The sequence below is a fragment of the Ceratotherium simum genome, chromosome 21 (genome assembly GCF_057802395.1).
Source record: "Ceratotherium simum simum isolate JZ-2026a chromosome 21, ASM5780239v1, whole genome shotgun sequence".
In the NCBI taxonomy this organism is placed as follows: domain Eukaryota; kingdom Metazoa; phylum Chordata; class Mammalia; order Perissodactyla; family Rhinocerotidae; genus Ceratotherium; species Ceratotherium simum.
In genome coordinates this window covers 42,492,911-42,517,425 of record NC_141920.1, presented here as the reverse complement: position 1 = coordinate 42,517,425, position 24,515 = coordinate 42,492,911, and the positions used below count along the sequence as shown (strand labels likewise).

At 40.0% G+C, this 24,515-nt stretch overlaps 1 protein-coding gene across 1 annotated transcript in view; it reads right to left on the bottom strand.

The window, feature by feature from the left end:
- LOC101401682 (ADP-ribose glycohydrolase MACROD2) overlaps positions 1-24,515 on the bottom strand; it is a 776,405-nt gene that overhangs the window by 131,723 nt on the left and 620,167 nt on the right. The window contains exons 5-6 of the mRNA XM_087445636.1: positions 23,953-23,997; positions 16,195-16,278 (exon numbers count right to left, since the gene is read on the bottom strand). Of these exons, the coding sequence (XP_087301762.1) occupies positions 16,195-16,278; positions 23,953-23,997 (129 nt within the window). The remainder of the gene's footprint in view (positions 1-16,194; positions 16,279-23,952; positions 23,998-24,515) is intronic.

Here is a 24,515-nt window from a genome sequence, read left to right as displayed (position 1 = left end):
GCTTGGTCACTTAAGGTGATAGGGATTCCAACTAGAAGAGCCCAGCCAGGGTCCCAGCAGGAAGCAGAGGCACATTCAAAAGGGTCTGAAAGGGTTAATCTCCAAAATATATATAGAACTCATGCATCTCAACAGCAAAGAAACAAACAACTCAGTCAAAAAATGAGCAAAAGATCTGAACAAACATTTTTCCAAAGAAGATACAAAGATGGCCAATAGGCACGTGAAAAGATGTTCAACGTTATTAACTATCAGGGAAATGCAAATCAAAACTACAATGAGATATCACCTCATGCCCGTCAGAATGGCTATAATTAACAAGACAGGAAACAACAAGTGTTGGAGAGGATGTGGAGAGAAGGGAACTCGCATACATTGCTGGTGGGAGTGCCAACTGGTGCAGCCACTATGGAAAACAGTATGGAGATCCTTCAAAAAATTGAGAATAGAACTACCATATGATCCAGCTATTCCACTGCTGGGTATTTATCCTAAGAAGAAAAAAACATGAAAGTATAAAGATATATGCACCCCTATGTTCATTGTAGCATTATTCACAATAGCGAAGACTTGGAAACAACCTAAGTGCCCACTATTGGATGAATGGATAAAGAAGATGTGGTATATATACACAATGGAATACTACTCAGCTATAAAAAAGATGAAATCTTGCCATTTGCGACAACTTGGATGGACCTTGAGGGTATTACACTAAGTGAACTAAGTCAGATGGAGAAAGTCAAATACTGTATGATCTCACTGATAAGTTGAAGATAAAAACAACACCAACAACAAACAAACACATAGAGACAGAGGTTAGATTGGTGGTTACCAGAGGGGAAAGGGGGAGGGAGGAGAGCGAAAGGGGTGGTAGGGTACTTGTGTGTGGTGATGGATGGTAATTAGTCTTTGGATGGTGAACGTGGTGTAGTCTACACAGAAACTGAAATATAATCATGTACACCTGAAATTTATATAATGCCATAAGTCAATGTCACCTCAATAAAAAAAAAGGGTGTGAAGAGTTTAACGAAGGGATATTTTAAAAGATGTGGGCAGAATCAAGGGAAGCAACAAAGAACAGGGAAGCTCCCCAGGGCCAGCAAGCGGAAGAGAGCCACTATCACCCCCAGGCCTGAGAGGAGGAAGGAAGGGGTTAACTGAAGCCAAGCAATAGCTAGAGATGGAAAGGGCCACCAGCAAGTGCTGTGGCCTCGGGTGGAGGAACACAGCTATTCCATCTGGCAGCCAGAGGCCAGGAGAATAAATGCCCTAAGCGCTTTTCCCCCACCTTCCAGTCTCCTGCGAACACCTTCCGCTGCTCTAGCCCGTGCCTTCTCAATGTGGGGCAAACATTTGTTCTTGGCAGGGCAAAAGGAAAAAATCCTCTCTAAAATGCCACAGTACATAAGCAGATATACAGCATATTTGTGGTATTAAAATTTCATGGTTGGGGGGTAGAATTAGGACAAAATGCTTAAAACAGCTCCTGTAGGGAGCATGATAAAAAAAAATAGTTTGAGAAACACTGGCTAACCAACTTGAAGCTGGAGGATGATGGAGTCCAGTCAATGTAGCCCCTTGGCAATTGAGCACGCAGGGCTTATTAAAATCCTTGCTGAGTGCTGCCCTTAAGATCTCTGTGTTCACACATGGGAACAGATGGCAGTTACGATGGTTAATCCAAGGAAACCATCTATTCCGCAGAAGACTCGATGAGGAGAATTAGCAAAATGACTCTCCTTGCCATCAGTCTAGAAATTATCTTTGTCTTGGATGTATTTTAATACTTACAAAACATGAGTAGATAATTCAAGGGCATACGTACGTGTGTATATTAACCCTTGGCTAATTTGTTAATTTGGTATTATAAAATGAACAAGCAAAATTTGACAACAGGGCTGAATTAAGACTTTCAGAAATCCTAAACACCAAATGGATTTTGGTACTCTCCCCCATCATCATATCAAAATATTCTTTTTCTTTTTTTTTTTCACCTGGCTCAATCTTCACATGTGCTTTAAAAGAAAACTTCTCTTTGAATTACCTGATTGTAATAGTCTGGCTAATTAATCAAAGCTGAGATTTTCCCGTTTATTTTTGGTGGCCCTGCTTTACTGATATTCAGAGCACAGGTTTAGTCTCGATATTGGTAGTACAGTAAGCTTTGACCAGTAACAGCAGTACTGTGTATCTTCTGACCACATAGCTCCATTATTATCAAAGGCATTATTGCCATAACTTGTTAAACAGAAAATGTCTTGGTAAAATTTTCTGTCAGTCTATGTTTTGGGATCTAGCTTTAACATGTAGAGCATCACTTTGTGTTTTCTATTAAGTTCATATAAGGAGCACTGTGTCACTTTGATAGTGAAAAAGGCCACCATGGCTGCCTGATACCCAGGAAATAAAGTCCAAACTCCTCTGCCTGTTTCTCCAAGTCCTTCTTAATAGAGCCTCCATCCACATCCACCCTTAACTCCAACCCCTTGGCAACTTGAGCCCTTTGCTTCTGTTCCATGTTCCAAAACTATTCCTTTTCATATCTCTCTGTAGCCATCCTCATATTCCTTTTCTCCTGCAGATTCTGTGTCCTGTGGAGAACCCCTGGGGACCTTGGTAAAAGTTTAAAGGCCCACTCCCTATCCTCCTTCCATGATCCTGGGCCTCAATGTCCTGTCTAAACTCTCCAGGTGTCTCTGAAATCAAAAACCCAAAGTTTGAGAACATTGGCCTATGGTCTGGCATTTGTAGGCCTGATTCTTCAGAGTTCCTACCCAGGTAACATTCTGCAAGTTTTTCACTTTTCTATGCCTTACTTTCCTCATCTGTAATATGGGGATTTTACAGTGCATGCTCAATAGTGTTGTTATAAAGATTAAATGACTTAATAAATGTGAAGTGCTTAGAACAATGTCTGGCATAGAATAAGTGCACGAAAAACCTTAGCTAAAAGGTCCCTTAGGAGTCTGGAAGTGTTAATGCTGCTGTCTGAAGTGCCTAATCAATACAGGCAGGGCAGTTACTCTTGGGGTTGAGAGAACCTGTGGTGCTGGACCAAATTCTCAGGAGACAGGATGCTTAAACCCGTGATTCTCAACAATGACTGCACATTAATTCATCCAAGGTTCTTAAAAAATACTGTTGCCTGGGTTCTACTGTCAGAGATTGGACTTCACTGGTCAGGGGTGGGACACAGAAATAGGCACTTTTAAAAGCTCCACATGATTCTAATGTGTAGCCAGGGCTGCTTAGGCAGCCTGACCAACATTGGCTTAGGCAGTTGATCAACAATTAACCTGAAACAGTTTTTTTTTTTTGGAGTATCATGATCATCAATCATCTTCTTTTTGAAATGCCAGTTACTAGCTAATTAGCCACTATCTGTAACCATGCTGGGCTATACACTGGAAGGTTTAACCAAAATTGGGCAGTTTATTCTCTTGGCCAGAGTTGTAATGGAAAGTTTATAGGAAGACCATTCTGGCAATTGGAGGAAGTCATTGAGAAGGCTTAATCTTGCCAATTGGTTCCTCACATTTAAACATCAAATAATCTGGTGATTCTATTTTATATAATGTTTCTCAAATTGTGATCCATGCACCTGGCACCCAGATCTGGTTTCTAAATACTGTTCTCCACCATCAGGAACCAAAGCTTTTTGAAGAAATGGCTGATGTCAGGGCTGGGGCAAGGAAAGTATAAAATGAGCTTGAGCATCTGGTTGGCCAGAAAGCAAAGAAGTGCTCAAAGAATGATGAGGACATGTCAAAAGGACACAGAAGCCACCTTGAAGGAGTCCTTGATAGTAATGGATTATAATCCATTGAACAGAATAGAAAACCATGAGTCCATAATGATATAAATTAGCAAATAAATGAATAAATTGGAAGATTGATGAAGAATGGGAGTTTCACATAGTTTCAGTGTACCTCCCCACGTGACGCACGTTAAGACTGGTGAAAAGAGTAGCTGTGCCGTTGAGGAGACTTGCAGACACCACTTTAATCAGATAATCAATGTGAACTGATCAGTAATGGGCGGATGTGAAATTTGGGGCACCTCATGGCATACTGTGAACACAATATCATTTCAAGAAACTTCTAAGAACACAATATCACTTCTGTGATAGTTCTGCAAAGATGCATAACTTGAATTCAGTCATGAAAAATCATCAGACAAACCCAAATTGGAAACATTTTACAATATAACCGGCCTGCAATCTTCAAAAGTGTCAGGGTCAATAAAGTCAAATTAAGGCTGAGGAACTCTTCCAAACTGAAGGACAGTGGAGACATGACAACAAAATGAAACATATAATTTTGAACTGGATCTTTTTGTTATAAAGGACATTATTGGGAAAACTAGCGAAACTTAAATGGGGTCTGAAAATTAGATGGTAGTAATGTATAAATGTTCATTTTCTGATTTTGATCTTGTATTGTGCTCACCACATAAGAGGACTGGCCATGTTTGCAGAAATGCACAGTAAAATATTTGGGGGTAGAGGGCACCAGATCTGCAACTTATTCTCAAATTGTTCTGGAAGAGAATGGCTCTTTTATTGTACTTGCAAATTTGCTGTATGTTTGAGATCATTTAAAATAAAAAGCAAGTACATAAAAAAAATGGCATTCCAAAGATGCATTGTATAGAGTTAAAATGCAGTTTTCTGATTTGGTGGAGGGCTAGGACTGGGGGCAAGAATCCACATTTTTAGCATTCACCACAAGTGGCAGCTTGAGACCCAGGAAATAAGAAGCTCCCCCAAGAGCAGCAGTTTGCAACTGTTCACCCAACATTCAGCAAAACCACCCCACTTTCACCCCACATTCTAGAGCCAGCCTCTCCATCCCTCCATCTCTTTCCTCCCAACTTCTGTATCTACTTTCTTTCTGCCAGCAGCAAAGATTGTTAGAGATCAGTGGGGAATTCTCAGGATAGAGAATTGAGAAATGATTTGAGTGATCTGCTAGTGTTTTTGCCCAAGAATAGAGTTCTACGGTTTTCTGTGTACTATTCCTCGAGCAGGGCAATCCTGGGAGGTGAAGTCATTTCCTAAGACTGCCTCTGACGGCTCCAGAGTGACAGGAGTTAGGAGAGAACAGGCATGCTTGAGCAAGGCATTAGGAGAGCGTGGTGTGCGTCCAGGTAACTCGAGCGTGGTGGACAGTTTTAAGACTCTCTCTGGTATAGTAAGAAAGCACAACTTTGGTACACTAGAAAATTGAAATCTAGAAATATAATGGCAAAGTTCTAACATGAAAATCTAATACTGTTCAAATAGCAATGCTTCTTCTTAAAGACAAAACAAAACAAAATGTTTCTCTGCTGAAAAATTAGAATCTAATATTATAAACTATCAAATGTCCTATTGGCATGGTGCCAGCATTGAAAAAAATCACTCTAATGTTTTAACTCTATAAACCCAGGGTTTGAGTTTTCAACAAAACAAAGATGACTGCATCTTAGTGATGCATTCTTTATCCTCAGTTTTGGAAATCAAAATAGACAGTTAAACACATATAGTCTGAATTACTCACAGACACCCAAGACTTAAAGAAAGATACTTTAACAAAATTACTAAAAGACCCATTGTATATGCCCCGATAAGCTGCTCTTTTCCTTTGGGTTTTTAGCGGCTAATTTAGGATCACTTTTCATGTGAGTCCTCCAGACAATTTTAGAGGACATTTAAGAGAAAGTTTCCCCATCTGTGAAATGAATAGTTGCCATAGATGTTCTCAGAGGCCTATTTGGCTTTTAAAACCCACAATTCAGAGCTTTAGAATTAAGGATGGAAATATTTACTGGGCATGAAGAAAAGAGCTCATAAAGAATCAATTTTCATGAATTTGATGGTTACGTAGAATTACCGAATTTGATATCTAGAAGGGGCCTCAGGGATATTAGGTGAAGGATTTGATCATGTGCCTAAGAGATGAAAATAGAATTCAGGTGTACTGGTTTCCACTAGCTTACAGCTATATTTTCCCTTTCCTTTCTTCTCTCCTCCTTCCCTTCACACTCCCTTCTTTCCTTCCTTTCTGCCTTTCCTCCTTCCCTCCTGGGCTTGGCAATCCTAAACAACAGCAATTCCACCATCATCCACTAACTAGGAAGTTGCTAATTGAAAATAAACAAAATAACAACAATAACAAACACCTCTTGTGGGGAGGAGAACATATTGGAATCCATAGTATCTAAATCATCTAAAACAATCTTATTTTCTGTGAGTTATCTTCTTTGCTAATACTCTTGTGTTTTCTCTTTTTCTGTTGTTATTTATGAGAATTTCCTTCGTGTCTGAATATTTTGCTTTTGCTTAATTGGAAATTTAGCCCTAGGTTGGGCTACTGTGGCCTTCCTTGGGAGGGACAAGCAAGAACTACCCGTACAGACATGATGGAGGATTGGAATGGGAAGCATTCTTTTTCCCAGAAAGTTTGAATTAAGTATAAGCAGGGTACAACTCCTAGTCTAGATTCAATAGTTGTGGAGAGGGTATAAAAGACTCATCCTTGACTCCTCTCTTTCTCTCAGATGCCACATCCAATGTCAGTGAACTCTGCTGGCTTTACCTTTAAAATATGTCCAGAATCAGACCAACTCTCACTCTTTCCCTTCACTGCTACTTGGGACAAGCCACCAGCCTCTCTTGCTCCAGTAGACTATCTCCCTGTTTCTGCCCTTAGCGCCCTGACCCCAGTCCATTTTCAACACAACATCCAGATGATTCCTTTTAAAGTGTAAGTAAGATCATATCCTGTCTCTGCTTAAAATGTTCTATTTTCACTTCACTCAGAGAAAAAGCCAAAGTTCTTACAATGGCCCACAATGCCCTAGGCAGTGATTCTCAAAGTGGAGTCCTCAGCTCAGGGCACCAACCAGCATCACCTGGGGAATTATTAGAAATGCAAATTCTTGGGCACTTCAGACCTCCTGAATCAGAGACTGGGTTTAACATGCCCTGAGGCGATTCTGATGCACACTCAAGTGGGAGACCCTCTCCACTACGGGATCAGCCCCCAGTGACCTCTCCAGTTACTCACATTGGCCTTGCTTTTCTTAGGACAAGCCAGACCTCTTTCTCATTATGGCTTTGGTACTTGCTGTTTCCTTTATTGGAACACTCTTTTCCCAGATAGCTGCTCAGCTTACTTTTTTATGTTCTTCAAGTTTCTTTTCAAATATCAACCTAATACTCAGTAAGGTCCAGCATATTTGAAACTTTAACCCATCTCTCTCTCAAGTCTCCCCCCACCACCAACTTATATACACATGGGCATCCCCCATCTCCTCCTCCCTGCTTGGTTTTTCTGCATGGCACCAGGCTTGGGGGCTCTCATGAATTTGCTGTCAAGATGTCAGCCATATCTGCAGTCAACTGAAGGCTTGCCTGGGGCTGGAGGATGATTCCATCCAGGATGGCTCACTCAAAAGACTTGTAGATTGGTGCTTGCTGATGGCAGGAGGCGTCAATTCCTGGCCACGTAGCCCTTTCCACAGTGCTGCTGGAGTGTCCTCAGAACATAGCAGCTGCCTTACCTCAGACAAGAACAAGTGGTCTAAGAGACAGCCAGGTGGAAGCCACACTCTTTGCCGACATAGACTTTAATGACCTAGAATGTCATACACACTATCATGGGATAGTCTGACCCAGAACCATCAAGGTAAGCCACTCTCAAATTCTTGACCCACAGAAAGTCTGAGATAATAAATGTTATTATTGCTTTAAGCTGCTAAGTTTTGGGAAAAAATTTCAGGCAGCAATAGATAATCAATACTGCATATGCCACCGTCTGACTTACTATATATTTTATTTAATATTTTAAAATCTATCAACTGCCCCCCACACACACCCTAGAATATAAGCTCCAAGAAAGAAGGGTTTGTGTGTGTGTGTGTGTATGTCTCTGTGTGTGTGTGTGTGTTTCTTCAGTGCCTATACTGTCAAATAGTAGATACTTAACAAAAGTATGTGGACTGAATGCTTAGAAAAGTTGTTTCTGGGTGGTGGGGAGCTATGTTGATGTGGTGGAGGAAGGGCACTGTGGGGTATCTCTGTGACATCACTACTTTGCACATCTCCAGGGGATGCCATTTGCACCGTATTCCATGTGAATGGAGACTTCTGAAAGCACAGCTCATGTGCAATTCATTTTGACCTTGCAGATCCAATGGGCTTTGGGGACTCCCCATGGGGTTCCATCAGCCACAGTTGTAGAAACACTCATCCAGGAGAACAAGACCACAGGCAGTTGAAACAAGACCCAGCCTTAGAAGAGAGATATTTGTTCCCAGCCTCTTACAAAAATAGCAGAGTCACCAAACTTCAACAGACCATGGGGGCTGGACAATGAATGTCTCAGCGGCAGGTCTAAACCAATGTCCAATAACCGGAGTCCACCTCTTTCCTCATGCCCCTGACCTAAACTGGTACCCGCCATGAAGTTTCAGCGGCAGTAAGCAGAGGTTGAGGAATGATGGAGCAGGGAGGTTGTGTAAATATTGGGGGTAGATTAGTTTCTTGGGAAGCCAAACTTGAAGATAAGGAGAATTGAGATCAGGAAGAAGACAGACTGGGAGAAAGTCCATTTGGGACAGGAGTTAATGTGGTTGAGCGGGGGCAGAGAGCTGAGTGAACCTGAGGGAGAGGAGAGAAGAGAAAAAAACCTAGCAAGATATGAGATTCAGTCAATGCATTTTAAATCTTATCTCCATTTGCAAAACTATTTCATTCATCTTTAAAGGAATTTCATGTATTAATAAACAAGGTAAGTGGGGCCGGCCCAGTGGCGTAGTGGTTAAGTTAGCGTGCTCTGCTTCGGCTGCCTGGGGTTCGCAGGTTCGGATCCCCGGGGTGGATCTATGCACTGCTCATCAAGCCATGCTGTGGCAGGTGTGCCATATATAAAGTAGAGGAAGATGGGCATGGATGTTAGCCCAGGGCCAAGCTTCCTCAGCAAAAAGAGGATTGGCAAGAGATGTTAGCTCAGGGCTAATCTTCCTCACCAAAAATAAATAAAAAAAAATTAAACAAACAAGGTAGGTGAGATTTTGGTGGGAGGGAGCTCTTCCTGTTTCAAATTCAACTTTGAAATTCAAATTTGAATTCAACTTTGACTGACTGGCTCTTGTGTTCAGAGACTGTGCCAGGTGGTTTCCATACCATCTTGTTTAAATCTCCTCGCAGTCCCATAAGGTAGGTTTTTTCCCTTCATTTAATATGAGGACTCTGACTTTTAGGTTAGAAAAACTGCCCAAGTAGGAAGCAGAACTTGGACAATCAAGAGCTCTGTCCACACTCATGCTGAACTCTTTCTCTGTGGGTGGAGGATTCTGTATATGTTATCACCCAAGCCAGGACATCTCCAAGAGCAAAAGGGAACATTGCTAATGATATGCCAAGGACAAGAGGCATAAACAGGGATCATTCTGGGTCACACAGGACTTATGGTTACTCTGTCCAGCTATGTTCAGCCCTTCTCACTGTGGAAAATGTCTCAATACTCACATTCTCTAAGCCCCATTTAAAATCCTAGAGCTGACTCTGAAATAGGACTCCCTGGTCATAACCACACGCTCTGTGTAATGGGTAAATGTGGAGAGCGTGACTAAACATGAAATAGACTGTTGAGTCCTTCTGGTAATTTGCGGCAGGGGGTTAGCTCAGAATGGCCCTGAATCAAGCAGAACATAAAGAGTATAATTAAAGCAAGACGGTGGCATAGGCTTTTATTGTATTCTTATTTTCACCATGGAAATTTACATTTCGCTTAAATTCTTGCTATTTTAAGGTCTAGAGTATAAAACAAAACTTTTCTTCATGAGAAAGATGCTTTTCCTCATTCCTGATTTTTTTTTTTTTTTTAAACTGGTCAATCACTAAGCTTGTTTGAGTGATGGCAAAGTCAAAATTATGACTGCCTGATTTTATCCTTCACTGCACTTGTCAAAAAAATTAAATTAAAGATCATGCTTATGAATATAATGCATGAACTGCTGCATGGCATTCTGAAAGATAGAATGTCCCTTCTGCCCAGCTACTCACACAACAGGATGTCACATGATACTTTAATACGCAGAGAAAAATAATAGGGCAGAGAGAAAATTCTGCCTCTGAGGAAATACAAAGAGCATTCTACCAATGGTTCATGCATTCAGAAAAATTTATTTTAGTAAAAACAATAATAATAATACCTCTAACAGCAACATTAGATCCTTCAAACTTATATAGTGCGTTCTAGTTCCCGAAATGTTTCTACATATAATTTTATCTGACAAAGGACATCATTAATATTTTAAAGTGCAGTATAGGGCTGTTTGATTTCGCATGGCAAGGGCTCTGCTTCGTGAAGAATGAGCATCCCATGTCGGCTTGTTGAATATTCCGTGTAGAGGCAAGTGTAGAGCAAGAGTCGAAGTGCTAGTGCTTTCTGTAATGATGGAAAAATTCATTACCAAAGCCACTGAAGGCTTTGGAGATGAATGTGTGGAGAAAATTACTGTTCTAAACTTGTTACTACATTTTAGAAGCATAAAATCTCTTTAGTTTCTTAATGAAAACATGTTTGTTTCTGTTTTATAAATATAAAATAATTCTTGCTATATATATATAATTCAATTATACATAAATTTAGAAAGTTGAATTTTAAACTCTCCAAAATTTGCCCCTGTCCCTTCTCCATTCCTCCAAGATAATTCCTGAGGTAAATTTGATTTATATCTTTCTAGACTTTGTTTTATATGTATGCATGTATGTATATACATATATAGGTAAGTATATATGCATTTTTACATGTGTATTTGTAGGTATGTCCCGTCTACCAATCATTTATGTATTCTTCCTATCTACCTATAGTCTATCTATCATCTATCTACCAATCTATCAATCTATCAATCTATTTATCTATCAAACTATCTATCTGATTCTTGAATATATGGCTGAGCTAGTGTTTTTGTAAGCGAACTTTTTAGAAGCCAGAAATTATGAAGGAGATCGAATCAAGATTTGCAATCAAGCACTGAAATCATTGTTTGCTTTGAGGCATTTGCCCATCCCAGATGGTCTAGACTCAAGAAGAGTGGTTCTCAAACTTGAGCATGTATTTGAATACGTGAAGGGCTTTTAAAAACACCTGGGCCCCACCTCAGAATTTCTGATTTAGTAGGTCTGGGATGAGGCCCTAGAATGTGTAGTTCTAATAAGTTCCCAGGTGATGTTGGTGATGCAGATACAAGAATACTCTTTGAGAATCACTAGCTAGAGTTTGGGTTTGAATGAGCCACACATGTGAGGCACAGAGGGGCTGGTGCTTTGGTCCTGAATATAGTGAGACTATCTGAATATAGGGGGCTGGCTCTGTTTTAGCATTGGTTGGAGAGGAAAAAAGGAAGAAGAAAGTCTCTGTTGAGATTTTCTAATCTTATACATGCACTAAGATTGGCTTAAGGACAAATAGCAAACAAAACAAAATAAAACAAAAAATAAAACTCTAAGCCAAAGATGTAGTGTAAGGTATTCCTAAATTGGTAGTATCTTGAGGTATCTCAGAAAACAAAATGTAAATAAATAAGCTCTTAATCCAACTTCAGAAAATTCCCACAAATAAAAATCCAAGGACTATGGCAATAAAAAAGACAAAATATACAAGGAAATAATCACAAGCACGAGTCTGCAGAATTTGATGCACAGACTGGAGATATTGAAATTTCAGAAACAGATTATTTAAAAAGATATTGTATGTGTTAATTAAATAAAGAATGACCAGGTATATTTGAAAAAAGAACCAAATAAAACTTATAAAAATGAAAACTATAATAATTGAAATGAGAAACTCAGCAAAGAGATAAACATCAGATTAAATAAAGTTGAACAGAAAATTAGCAAATTGAATGATAGACTGGAAAAAAATAACCAGAAATCATCAAAGAGAGACAGAGACACAGACAAAAAATGCAATGTAGGTTAAGAATCGTGAAGGACAGAGAAAGAAAGAAAAGAAGGTAGTGAAGAATTAATATTTAGTGAGGTAATAGGTGAAAAATTTTCAGAACTAAGGAAAGATGTCCATTTCCATATCCAAGAACCATATCAAATCCTAAGAAGGATAAAGAGAAATCCACACAAAGGCTCATCATGATAAAACCAAGGAACACCAAAAATAAAGAATAGATTATCAATGCAGCCAGAAAGAAACGACAGATAACCTAAAAAGAAACAATAATTAGATAGAGAAAGTACTTTTTAACAACCACAGAACTGATAAAACTGTGGCAAAATATCTTTAAAATGTTGTGAGAAAATAACTATCAACCTCAAATTTTTACCCAGCAAAACTGCCTTTAAAAAAAAAAAAGCAAAATAATAACATTTTCAGACAAACGAAGCTTGAGAGACTTTCACTAAAGGAACTTCTAGAGGATTTACTTGGGAAGGATGGAGGAAAGAGTGTGAGAAAAACATGTTTTATTAAAAGTTCTAAGTTTTCTCTAACGATATTCTTTCAATTAATTTTTTTGTAAGAAAAAAACTGGTCTAAATTATTGTGAGTTGGAATTGCTGCAATTGGTATCAATCAGGCTTCTTGCAAATAATTCTGCCTATGATTTGCTGGTTCATAGATAGCATTATCATTTATATCAGATGCCAGCCAATCAATTAGTGGTCTGAAATTACTAATCATTTCATTGTTGGCATAGTGTTGGAGTGGGCTAAATCAAAATATACTGTGGTCCATGAAAGTTCAATCAAAATAATGAAAACAAAACTCTACATCCAAAAGTCTACAGTATAAAAAATTGCAAATAAACACATTTGGAAATGGTTTGAGTTTTTATTTTGATGTTTAATACTTGAATAGAACATTTACTAAAGTAGTAATGCTTTTAATCAATTGAAATAATAATTATTCAATAAGCATTATTCAATCAATAATGCTTTCAGTAATGATGGCAACATTTCCTCCTTCAACAAAACTAGTTCTAATTTACATAGAAGAGAAAGGGAAAATGAACAGAGAAGCTGCATTGTTTCCAGGAAAAAAAAGAGATTCTGATATTAAAAAACTGCATGGACTTGGGCAAGTTGAAGCATTTGCTTTAAAAACAGTTCTTTAGAGTGAGAAAATTTGACCATATGCTCATAAAATTCTTCCTCTGGATCGAAATATGGTTCTTATGGTTATATATGCTGGAAAATCTAGGCAAGTTTGTGTTCCAATTCCACTTTCTATGATCCTGTCTGAGAACGTATATTATAAGGTAATAATACAAGCTGAGGTAATCAGTAGTACCCGTGAGGCCTGGAAGCAAGGCAGGGGACTCAAAGGTAAGAGAGCAGGGAGATGAGGCCAAGTGATGGGGAGTTAAGCTGAGTGATCTATAAATAAAAATACCAGAAGCTTCTCTTAATAAAAAAATATTAGAGAGACAATCAAGTTGGAAAAGGATTGATAACTCTAAAACGGGAAAACTACACAGAAGGGTCAGGATCCACATTACCCCTCTACCCAGTGATACAATATTCTATTTGCATATCCAGTAGGAAAGAATGATTGTAACTCTTTGAGTCATGAAAAGAAGTGAAGCATACGCGACAGTACAACACTTGAATTCAGGACATAGTTTATTTTGTTAAAATAGAAACATTGATAAATAATGACTGCCCTCTCATGGAATCATCTACCACTGGCATGTCAGATCACGCTCCCTTTCACTCCTTTCCCAGCAATTTTCACTTTTTTGTCTTTGAAGACATCTTAGGAACAAATGCACCATTCCCATGTTTCTGTAAAGTGACTAATATTTACATTTGACCATGATGCCACAGACTAAATGTCCCTGGCAACAAGTCCACAGTGATGGCATTTTTGTGACTCAGAGTAGATTCTGAGACCATAGCTTTGGACAAGGTGAAGCCATATTATTTAGTCATATTAGGATTACGGAATGACGTTCCTAAACAAAGTAAATTATTTAAGATGCAGAAGAAGTTTTCACACACTTGAAGGAATAACTTGGAGGAATTCCCCTGTTAATTAAAGTTGACAGAACTGCTGTGGTTTATGGCCTACCACGTGACACCTGGAAACAACAACAGAGTCAGGCTCTGGAAAACAAGGCTTGACGTAGGTCGTTCCTTTGATGGGAACCATTCAGTGAGATAGAGCCTCTCCAGGGAAAAGGCAGTTGTTGTTCTCTCCCTAGTCCATTTCCTAATGATGGCCTTAAGAGATTGTCCAAGAAATGACCTAATTATAGTAGGAGATGGAAGCCCTGGTTACTCTCCCAATCAGATACTGACAAAGCTTACCACCTTGGACCAGTCAGAGCTGCTAGCTTTCTCCATGGTTCTAAGTGTTCTTCGAATGATTCTACACTTTCAAGCACATTTCAATGAATTAGGACAGTGTGTAACCTATCACGGTCTCGATTATAATAGTAATTACAATAGCCATCACTAATGGAAGGCCAGACTTGTGCTAGGCACTTTATACATACTGTTTCTATTGTTTACTGTTAGTCAGAAATGTTTATTCCTTGCTCCTCACTCAAAGGACAGAGACATTAACTGCCTTGCCCTTCTCCACATCCCCTCACTTATGGCGAGCCTGGGAGAAGAAACAGCACCATCTTGAGTCTCTCTCAGATCTACCTTCAGAGAGGGCGTGTCTTGATCTGTTCTCCATATAATAAGCACACCAGGGCAGCCTCTGTCCAGGCAGCCAAGGATACCAAGGACACAGGTTCTTGTTCCTGAGGGGACAGGGGTTAAGTCTTTCATATTCAGGAGTGAAATCCAGCATTAGGAAGCCCATCTGGGAGCAGGGCAACCAGATGCTCTGGTCTAACATCATTAGTGATGATGTTAATGTTTTTGATTTTAAACTTTCTTATTGCTTTGCCTTCTCAATTGGTTCTGAACCGGAATGAGGGTGAAGGCAGTGTAATTGCTTATCATTTAGCACCCCCACACTGATACAGATGCTGTGCAATCATGGAAGTGAGCTGCTCAAGATCTCCCTTCAAGAGAGAACCTGCTTCTGGGAGGGAAGTTTGCTGCCAGCATCCAGCAGCCACATTTTGGGGATCCACTGCAGCACTATATTCATGTCGAGGCCACTTTCTTCCCAAGCTGCTCATAGCCAGTGAGCGAGCAGGGGAAGGGGATCCTAGAGCCCGTCCATTCCTGCCCAATTCAGGCCTCCTCTAATGGCCTGTCCTTGCTCTTGACCTCTCCGGACTTTCTCAAAGCCAGACTGCAGCACTGCAGCCTGAGGCTCTTCCTGGCTCATCTTCCTTCCTGCCTTCTCTCCCTTCACCTGCTCCTGCTCCTTCTCTCGCTCCTGCCCCCCTTCTCCTTCACGGGCTTGTCCCCTATAAATTTCCTGCACTTCTACTTCATCTTGGCATCTTCTTTCAGAAAGACCCAAGCTGACGCCGTCAGTATTATTATACTCTCCCTTTCACAGTGGATGAAGTGGGGCTCCAAAAAAGAAAGTAGTAGGCATAAATATGTTTCCCTCTTAGAAGTTTTTGCATACTTTTAGATTAGAGGCTCACTTAAAAAAACACCTAATCTACATTTTAAAAGAAAAATTGGGGTGTCTTGTAAATGGTGCTAGTGTTGTAAGGAAAGAGAGACGGTGGTCATTTCTTCATAAAACTGAGCCCAATTGGGCCTGCTTATTCAGTGCATAAATGCAAAGATACACTGACTTCTAGAAAGTGGAAGAGAACACTAAAGACAGTAAACATTTCCAATCTCAATTGCTGAGGGTTGATTCTGGACTCAGAATGTATTCACGAGAAAAATAAATTACACCAATAAGCAATAGCTATGGCACCGCTCATCATGCATAGATGTTGACCTTCACCCTTCCGTGACTTCAGAACACCTAACTTGTAAGCGCTACCCACAACTTTACACTTTGCAGAAATGGAAAATACATCACACCAAGAAAACGATTTTTTAAATTTGATTTTTACCATAACAAATTAAACCTAAATCTGATTTTTTGTCCTCACTTTCAGAAGATAGTAAACATATTAGGAAAGGATAAAGAAACCGTCCATGATTTTTGAACTCTTAGAAATATCTGAATATGAGTGCATACACATAATTTAAAGATTAAGTAGAAGTTTCTTTTCATGCCATAAGGTTTTAAAGAAAGAAGGAACAGGACTTACCCTCACTAGAGTCTTTTGAACATTCTGGCTTCTTTGCTTTGCTTTTCTTGTGGGGTGGAGAGAAACCTTTTGGCTCTAACCCCTCTGGAAGCACAAAAATTTAACACATTCTTATTTAAATATTTACCAGTAGGGTTCAAAATTATGTTGAAGTATAGAGATGTTTTCTTCTTAGTAAACACACACATACAGTGAAGATTCATGCAGATTCATCTGTCATCACGGCCAACCTAAATTTTGGCAAGGACCTGTGATTCTCCAATGAACATAGACTTAAAGTTTAAACGTTTTTTTTTTTGTTGTTGTTGCCATCATTAATGATGCACACAAAGGTGAAATCTTAAGTACTATTTTTTAAATTAAAAAATTCCCCATAAGGCAACCTCAAATTATTATTTTTTTTCTCCAGGAGAGTTTGATTTAAAACTTTGTGGATTAATTGCACAGGTGTCATTGTGCAATTTCATCCTCAAAATAGGGCTAGATGAGCTACAATGTCATCTCATTTTTGGGGGGTGGGATAGGGCTTGAAATTATCCTCCTTCTATTTAACAGACTTCTTTGGAAATCCAGATTCTAAACAACATCTGTATGCTCCCAGTTAAATTATTGTGCTTCTCACTTTTCTGAGTGTCCCTCCCCACAAGTCTATCCAAGGTGGCTAATAAATTAAATTCTGAAGACAGTTTTAGGAAACATATTTCTAAATTGATCCCATTCTGATACAGGATACTTTGTTAGGCATTAATTTATATCTCCAGTCCTGGTCTCTCTACTGAGCTCAAGGCTTATGTTTTTAACTGTCTATGTGGCACCTTGTTTTGCATTTGGACTGGGTGTCTTCTGCCCCTCCAGACCCAGTGTCCACACTTCACTCTTCCACCCCCCACTTCTGTGCTCTGGGAGGCTGCTGTCATTGGATTTCACCAATGAACTCCCTGGCTCTCTGGCTTCCTAGTAGATTCAGCCAATGGGAAACTCAGGGTATTTATTTCCTACCGGTAGTCTTCGTGGGCTGGTGGTATCCCTCAATCTAAGGTCAGAGCTCCTATCAGATAGCCTTTTCCATATGGCCCTCTCTGTCTCCTGGGTTCTGTAACTGCCACCTCCCTGTTGTCCCTTCAGGGCTGGGATTTAACTGTGCCCCACTCTTCCTAGCCCTAATGATTTCCCTTCATTCAGTAACCATCAGGCGTTTCAAATTTTGTAAATAATCCCATTAGGTATTTCAAACAACACAGCCAGAACAATACTCCTGACGTCTGCAAATCTCTTCTTTCCGTAGTATTCCACATCTCAAGGTCTTACTATCTACCCAGGAATTTAAACTGAAAACTGAGATATCATCCTTCATATTTCTCTTCTTTTACTTTTCCAGTGAAGCAATCATAAGTCCTATCGTAAGTCTTAGCAGCTCTTCTCCAAAATATATCCCATATTTATCCACTGTGCTTATCCTTTGCAATCATCATCCTAGTCCAAACCAGCAGCATCTCTTCCCTGGGTTACTACAATAACCTTCTAAATTCTATCTTCTAATTTTCTAATCTCTCTACAACCTATCCTCCATGTAGCAGCCAGAGTTATCTTTTGAAACATAAAACAGATCGTATTGCTAGCCTGTTTAAAAATGACTGCTCTTGGAATAAGATCCAAAGCCAATTCCACAGCCCAGGAGAACGTGTCTCTTGGGCTCCACCTATAGCTGTAGCCTCATCTCCCACTTGTTCTTTAGCTTCAGATATATTGGCTCCCTTTGTATTCTTCAATCATTGCTAGGCTGGCTTCTGCCTCAGGACTTTTGCACCTTCTGTTCTTCTTTCCCCAAAACATATATTCATATATCTACCTCCTTCTCACCTTTTGAATCTCAGATCAATTCAACTCTCATGAAAGGGCTTCCCTGACCACCTAATCTGAAGGGTCTCTGCAAGGGAAGTGTCTCTCAAACACATCACTTGTTGTATCTGAAATTATCCTGTTCTCTTGTTTATTTATTTATTGTATATCACCCTTCTCCACTCCACCCCCTGAGAATGTAAGTTCCATGAGAAAAGGGCCTTTGTCTTTCCTAATCTCTCTTGTGTCTCTGGTGCCTAGAAGTTTCATTTCAAATTCTATTTTACTTCCCCTTCACCCAGCCCTTTATTTAAGGCCAACATATAATGGGGCGCATGCCTACCTCTCATTCTCTTAGCAGCTGTTGCCTTATGCTAGGATTCTAAAATTACACTACAGAACTATGGCGTTTCATTTTTCTTTTCCCATTTATTAAAAAAGGAACAGAACAAAAATGCATTTGATAGAGATGTGCTATTAAAAATTTTGGCATTATGGACTACAAGGGTTTTTGGGCATGAGGTTGGTTTTTTGTAGTTGCAAGTCAGTCCCATCTAAGGTTATTACCATGGCCAGAGTGAAAAATGTTGCCAATGACTACATTAGCAACTGCCCCAAACTTCAGTCACCAGGTGTGAGTGAGATGGATGTTGACCCTTCAGAATGGGTTCAGCAAAAACAGAAATGAGATGCTTGGAACAGCTCACTGAGCATAGATGCTGGGCTCAAAGGGATTTACAAATGGGCAAAGCAACATTTACAGTCTCACTCGGAGAAGACTCTAACCCTTCCGTGCCCCTGAAATGCATCGTCTGCAACCGGAACAAAGAGGGGAGTTTCCATTGCTGGGAATTCAACTCCAAGCCAGCATTTCCTGAAAGTGAGTTTTTGAGAATCAAGTTGAGAAATAAATTCTTAATTCTTGGTTTCCCACCTGAATAGGAATTCTTGAGAAATGGGTGAGATTTAAAAAACATCTATTTGCCCACATTTTGAGATATTTAAGCACCCAAAACATATTAGTACTTCATTTTTTAATAAGTTGTAGGCATTCTTTGGGTAGTCAGGAGGCATGGATACATGTTAATCATGAACAGTCATCTATGACATAAGTATAGTATCATTTTATCATTTTATAACACCCATGGGGTAAGGTGTTTTGGAGGCACTCAAATGAAAGTCACTGATACATACGGCTTCTGTGCCCAGGTTTCTACTTGTGATTCAGCAGGAACAACTCCCTCTCTCGGCCTGGGGAAGCTAAAGGAACATTCTTCAAAAGTACCCCATGCTTCTCATTGACAGTGTATCTTATTATCTGTGTTGCTTCTGTTTCTGGCAGAGGGTGGAATCCTGGAGCTTGGCCATGAGCATGGCTTTCCCTCCTAAGGAACTCAGTTGTGCTCCTGGCTCTGATGTGGCTAGACTGCCATAGGTGGCTACTGATTTTCTGTCCCTGCTGGCTCAGGTTGGGCCCATTTCAGCACTGCATGGTCTTGGAAATGGAAGAACATGAGGAAACATTTACTATACTAGGATTAAAGAAACTGATTAAAGGACTTAAAAGGAATTCTAGACATTTAAGCCTCTTTATACCACCTCCCATGGAGGCAGAGCCTAACATTGAAGATGACTTTGTCTGACATCATTGAGATGCTCCTGCTTCTACTACTATTAGAGTCTAGAGACAGGAGCTCAAGAGTTAAGAACATAAGCTTTGGGGTCAGACAAACCTGGATGCAAATTCTGGCTCTGCTATTTACTCCCTCTTAAGTCTTAGATAATAACAGTCCCTGCCTCCTAGAGTTGTTACATGTCTTAAATGAGCTCATGTATGTTGACTGATTGGCACAAGATACAAGCTCAGTTAAAGTCTGGCTCAGCAGAGGTGTGCTGAGGATGACTTGAGCCAGCTCGCACCAGCTGATTGTACCCATTTCTCCCCAACTCCTGCATCCTTTGACCTCGTGTTTGGTAACTTGAACAATACAATGGTAGGTGTATTTACACCAAAGAAATCTTCAAATTCTTCAAATCGGGTTTTCCCCCACCCTAGAGTCAGTTTACCAGCACCTCAAATTATTATTCACTATCATTCACTAGCATTTCTTGGCCGGTTGATTCGCTCACGTAGTCCTTCACTAGTGTCAACTGCATTCTTAAAAATCCCTCCAACATTTCTACTTGCATGAGAAGAAGAGGTGATGCAGGGCAGAGGGAAGGCAGGAGTTAACAGTCTTGGGAGGCTGGTTCAGACTCATCTTGGAGACCAACATGCCCAAGTGTGAGATCTGAACTGAAGCCAGCTTGCTCACCAATGTCTGGCAAGGCCAGCTGGCACATCATGGAACTATCCTGCACAGAAGTCCCCCATGATTTCAGCACTCAGAGATTAGGAAATGGAGAGCAGCTCCCCAAGCCCATTCTGCCTGCATGACTTAGCGTTCTTGCGGCATTGAGTGTGACTTTCACAGCTGCGTCCAGCTGCTGGAGACAAAACCCCCAGGAAACCTGGTGGGACTAAAATCAGAAATGATGATCCAATTTATGCCCCCAAACCTCAAATGCTGACTCCAGCCTGGTGGGCTCTGCATTAGCATTAATAATGATTTCCTTAAAATCACTCAGTAGTTTGAATAGCTAGCTGCATCTCATTAAGAAGTCAACTCCCTTTGCCTAGAAATATGTACTTAACGGCAGCTAGGCAAATAATCGTTAGCAAGATAAAGTCCTTAAACTGGCTGGTTGAAAGGGCAGTACTCCCCACAGCTGAAGGATATTCCAAGGATACTTCACATGAGCAGGATAAATGAGAACAGCAAACATTAACATTAAATTCATGGAATTTAATCCAAGACAGGGTGATCACTTAAAGGCTTTTTTCAACATACGGTTCTTTTAAAGAAAAACACATTCTACATTCTACGTATGTGTAGATATTGACATTTTAATTGAAATTTTACCTTGGGCTTTATGCTTTACAAAAGGCAAGCAGAGTCCTTGTCTTAGGCTAGATTCTCTCAGAAGCAGACACTGAGGCAAGGGTTTGAGTGCAAGCACTTAATTTCAGAGATTATCCCAGGAAGAGCCAGAGGAGAGTAGGGAAATGAGAAAAGGAAGGCAGACAATACTGGGTGTTAATGACCAAGTACCCCTGTGGACAATCAGGACTCAATTCTACTGGGAACCTCTGGGTGATGATATAGAATCTTGCTGTTCAATACCACATATTGCCAATGAGTACTTGAAATGTGGCTAGGATATGTATTCCTAAACTGAGATGTGAATGTAAAATATACACAAATTTCAAAAACTTAGCATGGAAAAAAAAGAATATAAAATATCCAACTAATATAATTTTTATATTGATTATATGTTTAAATCATAATATTTTAGATATATTATGTGACCTAAAATATTATTAAATTAATTTCATTTTTTCTTTTTCCTTTTTTCAATGTGACTACTAGAAAATCTGAAATTATACATGAGGCTCACATTTGAGGCTCACATTGTATTTCTATTGGACAGTGTTGGAATAGAACGTGCCTTAGATGTGTCCTGCAGGGGTATTGATCAATTCTTGTCCATCATTCATTGAAGGCTGCTCCACAGAAATTAATTCCCTGGTACTCTGAGTGTGCTTTCAGGATCAGTGAAAAGGACTCAGCTGAGAGTCACAAGAACTTTCCTTATAAAGCTGTTGGTCTTGTAAAACAACAGTGAGTGCCAAGGGGACACAGGTAGGGAACTGACAGCTGCTGTCACAGTCCCTCTTCCACCTCGTTCATTCCTGTTCCTAACTTTTAGATCCTCCCTCTACTTCTCATCCCCTCTGAATCCATTGCCCTGGGAGATCAAGGGAACCTTAGGAATCAGACATGTGCAGACTGGAGAAGAGTAGATAGAAACTATGATCATTGTTCCAATGAACTGTTATGAAGAAAAGGAACTTGCGTTATTTCTCCATGAAGATAGCGGTGGTCAGGAGAGGGAGACAGATTTAACTTAACAAGGAGAAGGACAATTTTAACCAAACCTTGCTTAACGAGATTGTTTTCCTCAGAACTTAAAGATTCCTGTTAATGGAGATGCTCAGATTGAGGTTGTCAGTGATTTGTAGGGAGTTCTGGCATCAAAGAGGAGATTACACAAAATTAGGACCTCTAGCATATCTATTTCAGTGTTGAAACCTGGCCCCATATCATTCCTTAGAAGTGTGATTGACAAAATGGAGACACAGAGCTCTTATACCATAGAATTAAGTCCTATACCTTTCCAGTATCTGTTAGAATGAGAGAGAAAAAAGCAATCATTTATTGTGTTTACTATGGTCCAAGAAACATTTTAGGTATGATATCTCATTTAGGCCCCCAAACAAGACTGTATGGTAAGTTATTGTCCCCAGAGGTGTAAACTGAGGCTCACAGAGAAAAGACTCTTGCCCAAAGTCAACATGTGGTGGAGCTAGGATTGAATTCAGGCCTACTGATTCATACATTCATGATCAAGCACATATTGAGTGGCTGCCTTAGTCCAGAGTCTATGCTTTTAGCCACTAGATTTCCCTCCTCAAACATTGGTCTTTCTTGAGGAGTTGGCATGCATCTTAATTTCTAATAATGAGAGCAATATATCATATGTACAAGGTGTGTTTTCCAAAGATGGCCACAGCAATATTTCAGGTCCTATATGCTCTGCAGAACCTTGCCACTCCCCATCAGGAGACTGAGTCTATTTTCTCTTCCCCTGAGCCTGGGTGGGCTTGTGAGTGACTGTTCCAAAGAAAAGACTTTGGTGGAAGTGATGCTATGGGACCCTGAGACTGAGTCTTAAAAAGAGTACAGCTCCCTCTGGCTTACTCACTTTCTCTAGAGAAACCACTTTGGAACCTGGCTGCCATGCTGTGAGGAAGCCCAGGCCACATAAAGAGGCCATGTAGGGCCGGCCCCGTGGCTTAGCGGTTGGGTGCGCGCGCTCCGCTGCTGACGGCCCGGGTTCGCATCCCGGGCGCGCACCAATGCACTGCTTCTCCGGTCATGCTGGGGCCGCATCCCACATGCAGCAACTAGAAGGATGTGCAACTATGACATACAACTATCTGCTGGGGTTTTGGGGAAAAAATAAATAAATATGTGAAGTAAAGTTCTGTGGCTTTAAAAAAAAAAAAAAAAAAAGAGGCCATGTATAGGTGTTTTGGAAAACTGCCCCAGTTAAGGTCTCAGTTCACAGCTGATATCAATCGTCAGACAGACATGTGAGCGAACGAATCCTCAGACGATTCCAGGCCCCAGCTGTTGAGTCTTCCTGCTGAGGCCTCAGACCTGTGGAGCAGGATGATCCAGTCACCCCGGCTGTGTTTTGTCTGAATTCCTGACCCACAGAATACATGAACATAGCAAGTGGCTGTTTTAGCCTCTCAGTTCTCGAGGTGATTTGTTACACAACTATTACTACAACGTCATGTTCCATTTTTACCTTAGCTGTCAGGAAGCTCAAAGTCATGTTTAATGCTTAAATATAGTTACTGTATTAGCCATAAGAGTTAGCACAACTACTTCCTTATTTTATGAACTTGAGCGTACATTTCTATTTTATTTTATTTTATTTATTTATTTGTTTGGTGAGGGAGATTGCCCCTGAGCTAACATCTGTGCCACTCTTTCTCTATTTTGTATGTGGGATGCCACCATATCGTGGCTTGATGAGCAATGTGTAGGTCTGCACCCGGGATCCGAACCCTCGAACCCCGGGCCACCGAAGCGGAGCGTGTGAACTCAACCACTATGCCACCAGGCCGGCACTGTCATTTCTATTTTATTAACCATATTTTATCTTTCTTTGAAAAAATGTGAAGTGTACACAAACAACAAAATGATCCCTGCCTCTGCTATAAGAATAAAATCATAAATTTAATACCTGAATCTTCCTTCATGTCAACATCTTCTTCTTCATTATTATCATCTATTAAAAAAATAGGAAAAGACAAAGAAAAACTCATATGAAAGCTAGAAACACCAGATTTTTTCAATTTGATTAATAAAAAATCAAAATAAAGTAAAAAACAACACCTCAGTAGAAAAGAGAGTGTTAAATCATGCATTTCTATTGTTTTATATTAGTATGCTAAACTAGGAAGAAAGTGTACACATTAGAGTACAATTTAAAATTTACATTTCCTTTACAAAATTATTATATATTTATAACAAATTATGCAATAATTTGTTTTACTAATAAAAAGTAACTCATGGTTACTTCAGTCATTTCAATTCCTAAGAAATAAAAATCGTAGACTTTAAATGCCACAATTTTTATCTGAATTTATTAAAGGTATCCATGCTCAACTCAAGTATCTGAGAAACGTGGGCATCACCACACGGCAGTAGGTCAACACAGCGCCCAAGCCCTGCTCTGCACCAGGAGAAGTGCTAGTTTGCTACACAAGCAAATCCATGCATTTAACCACGTGTTCCCGAGAGGCT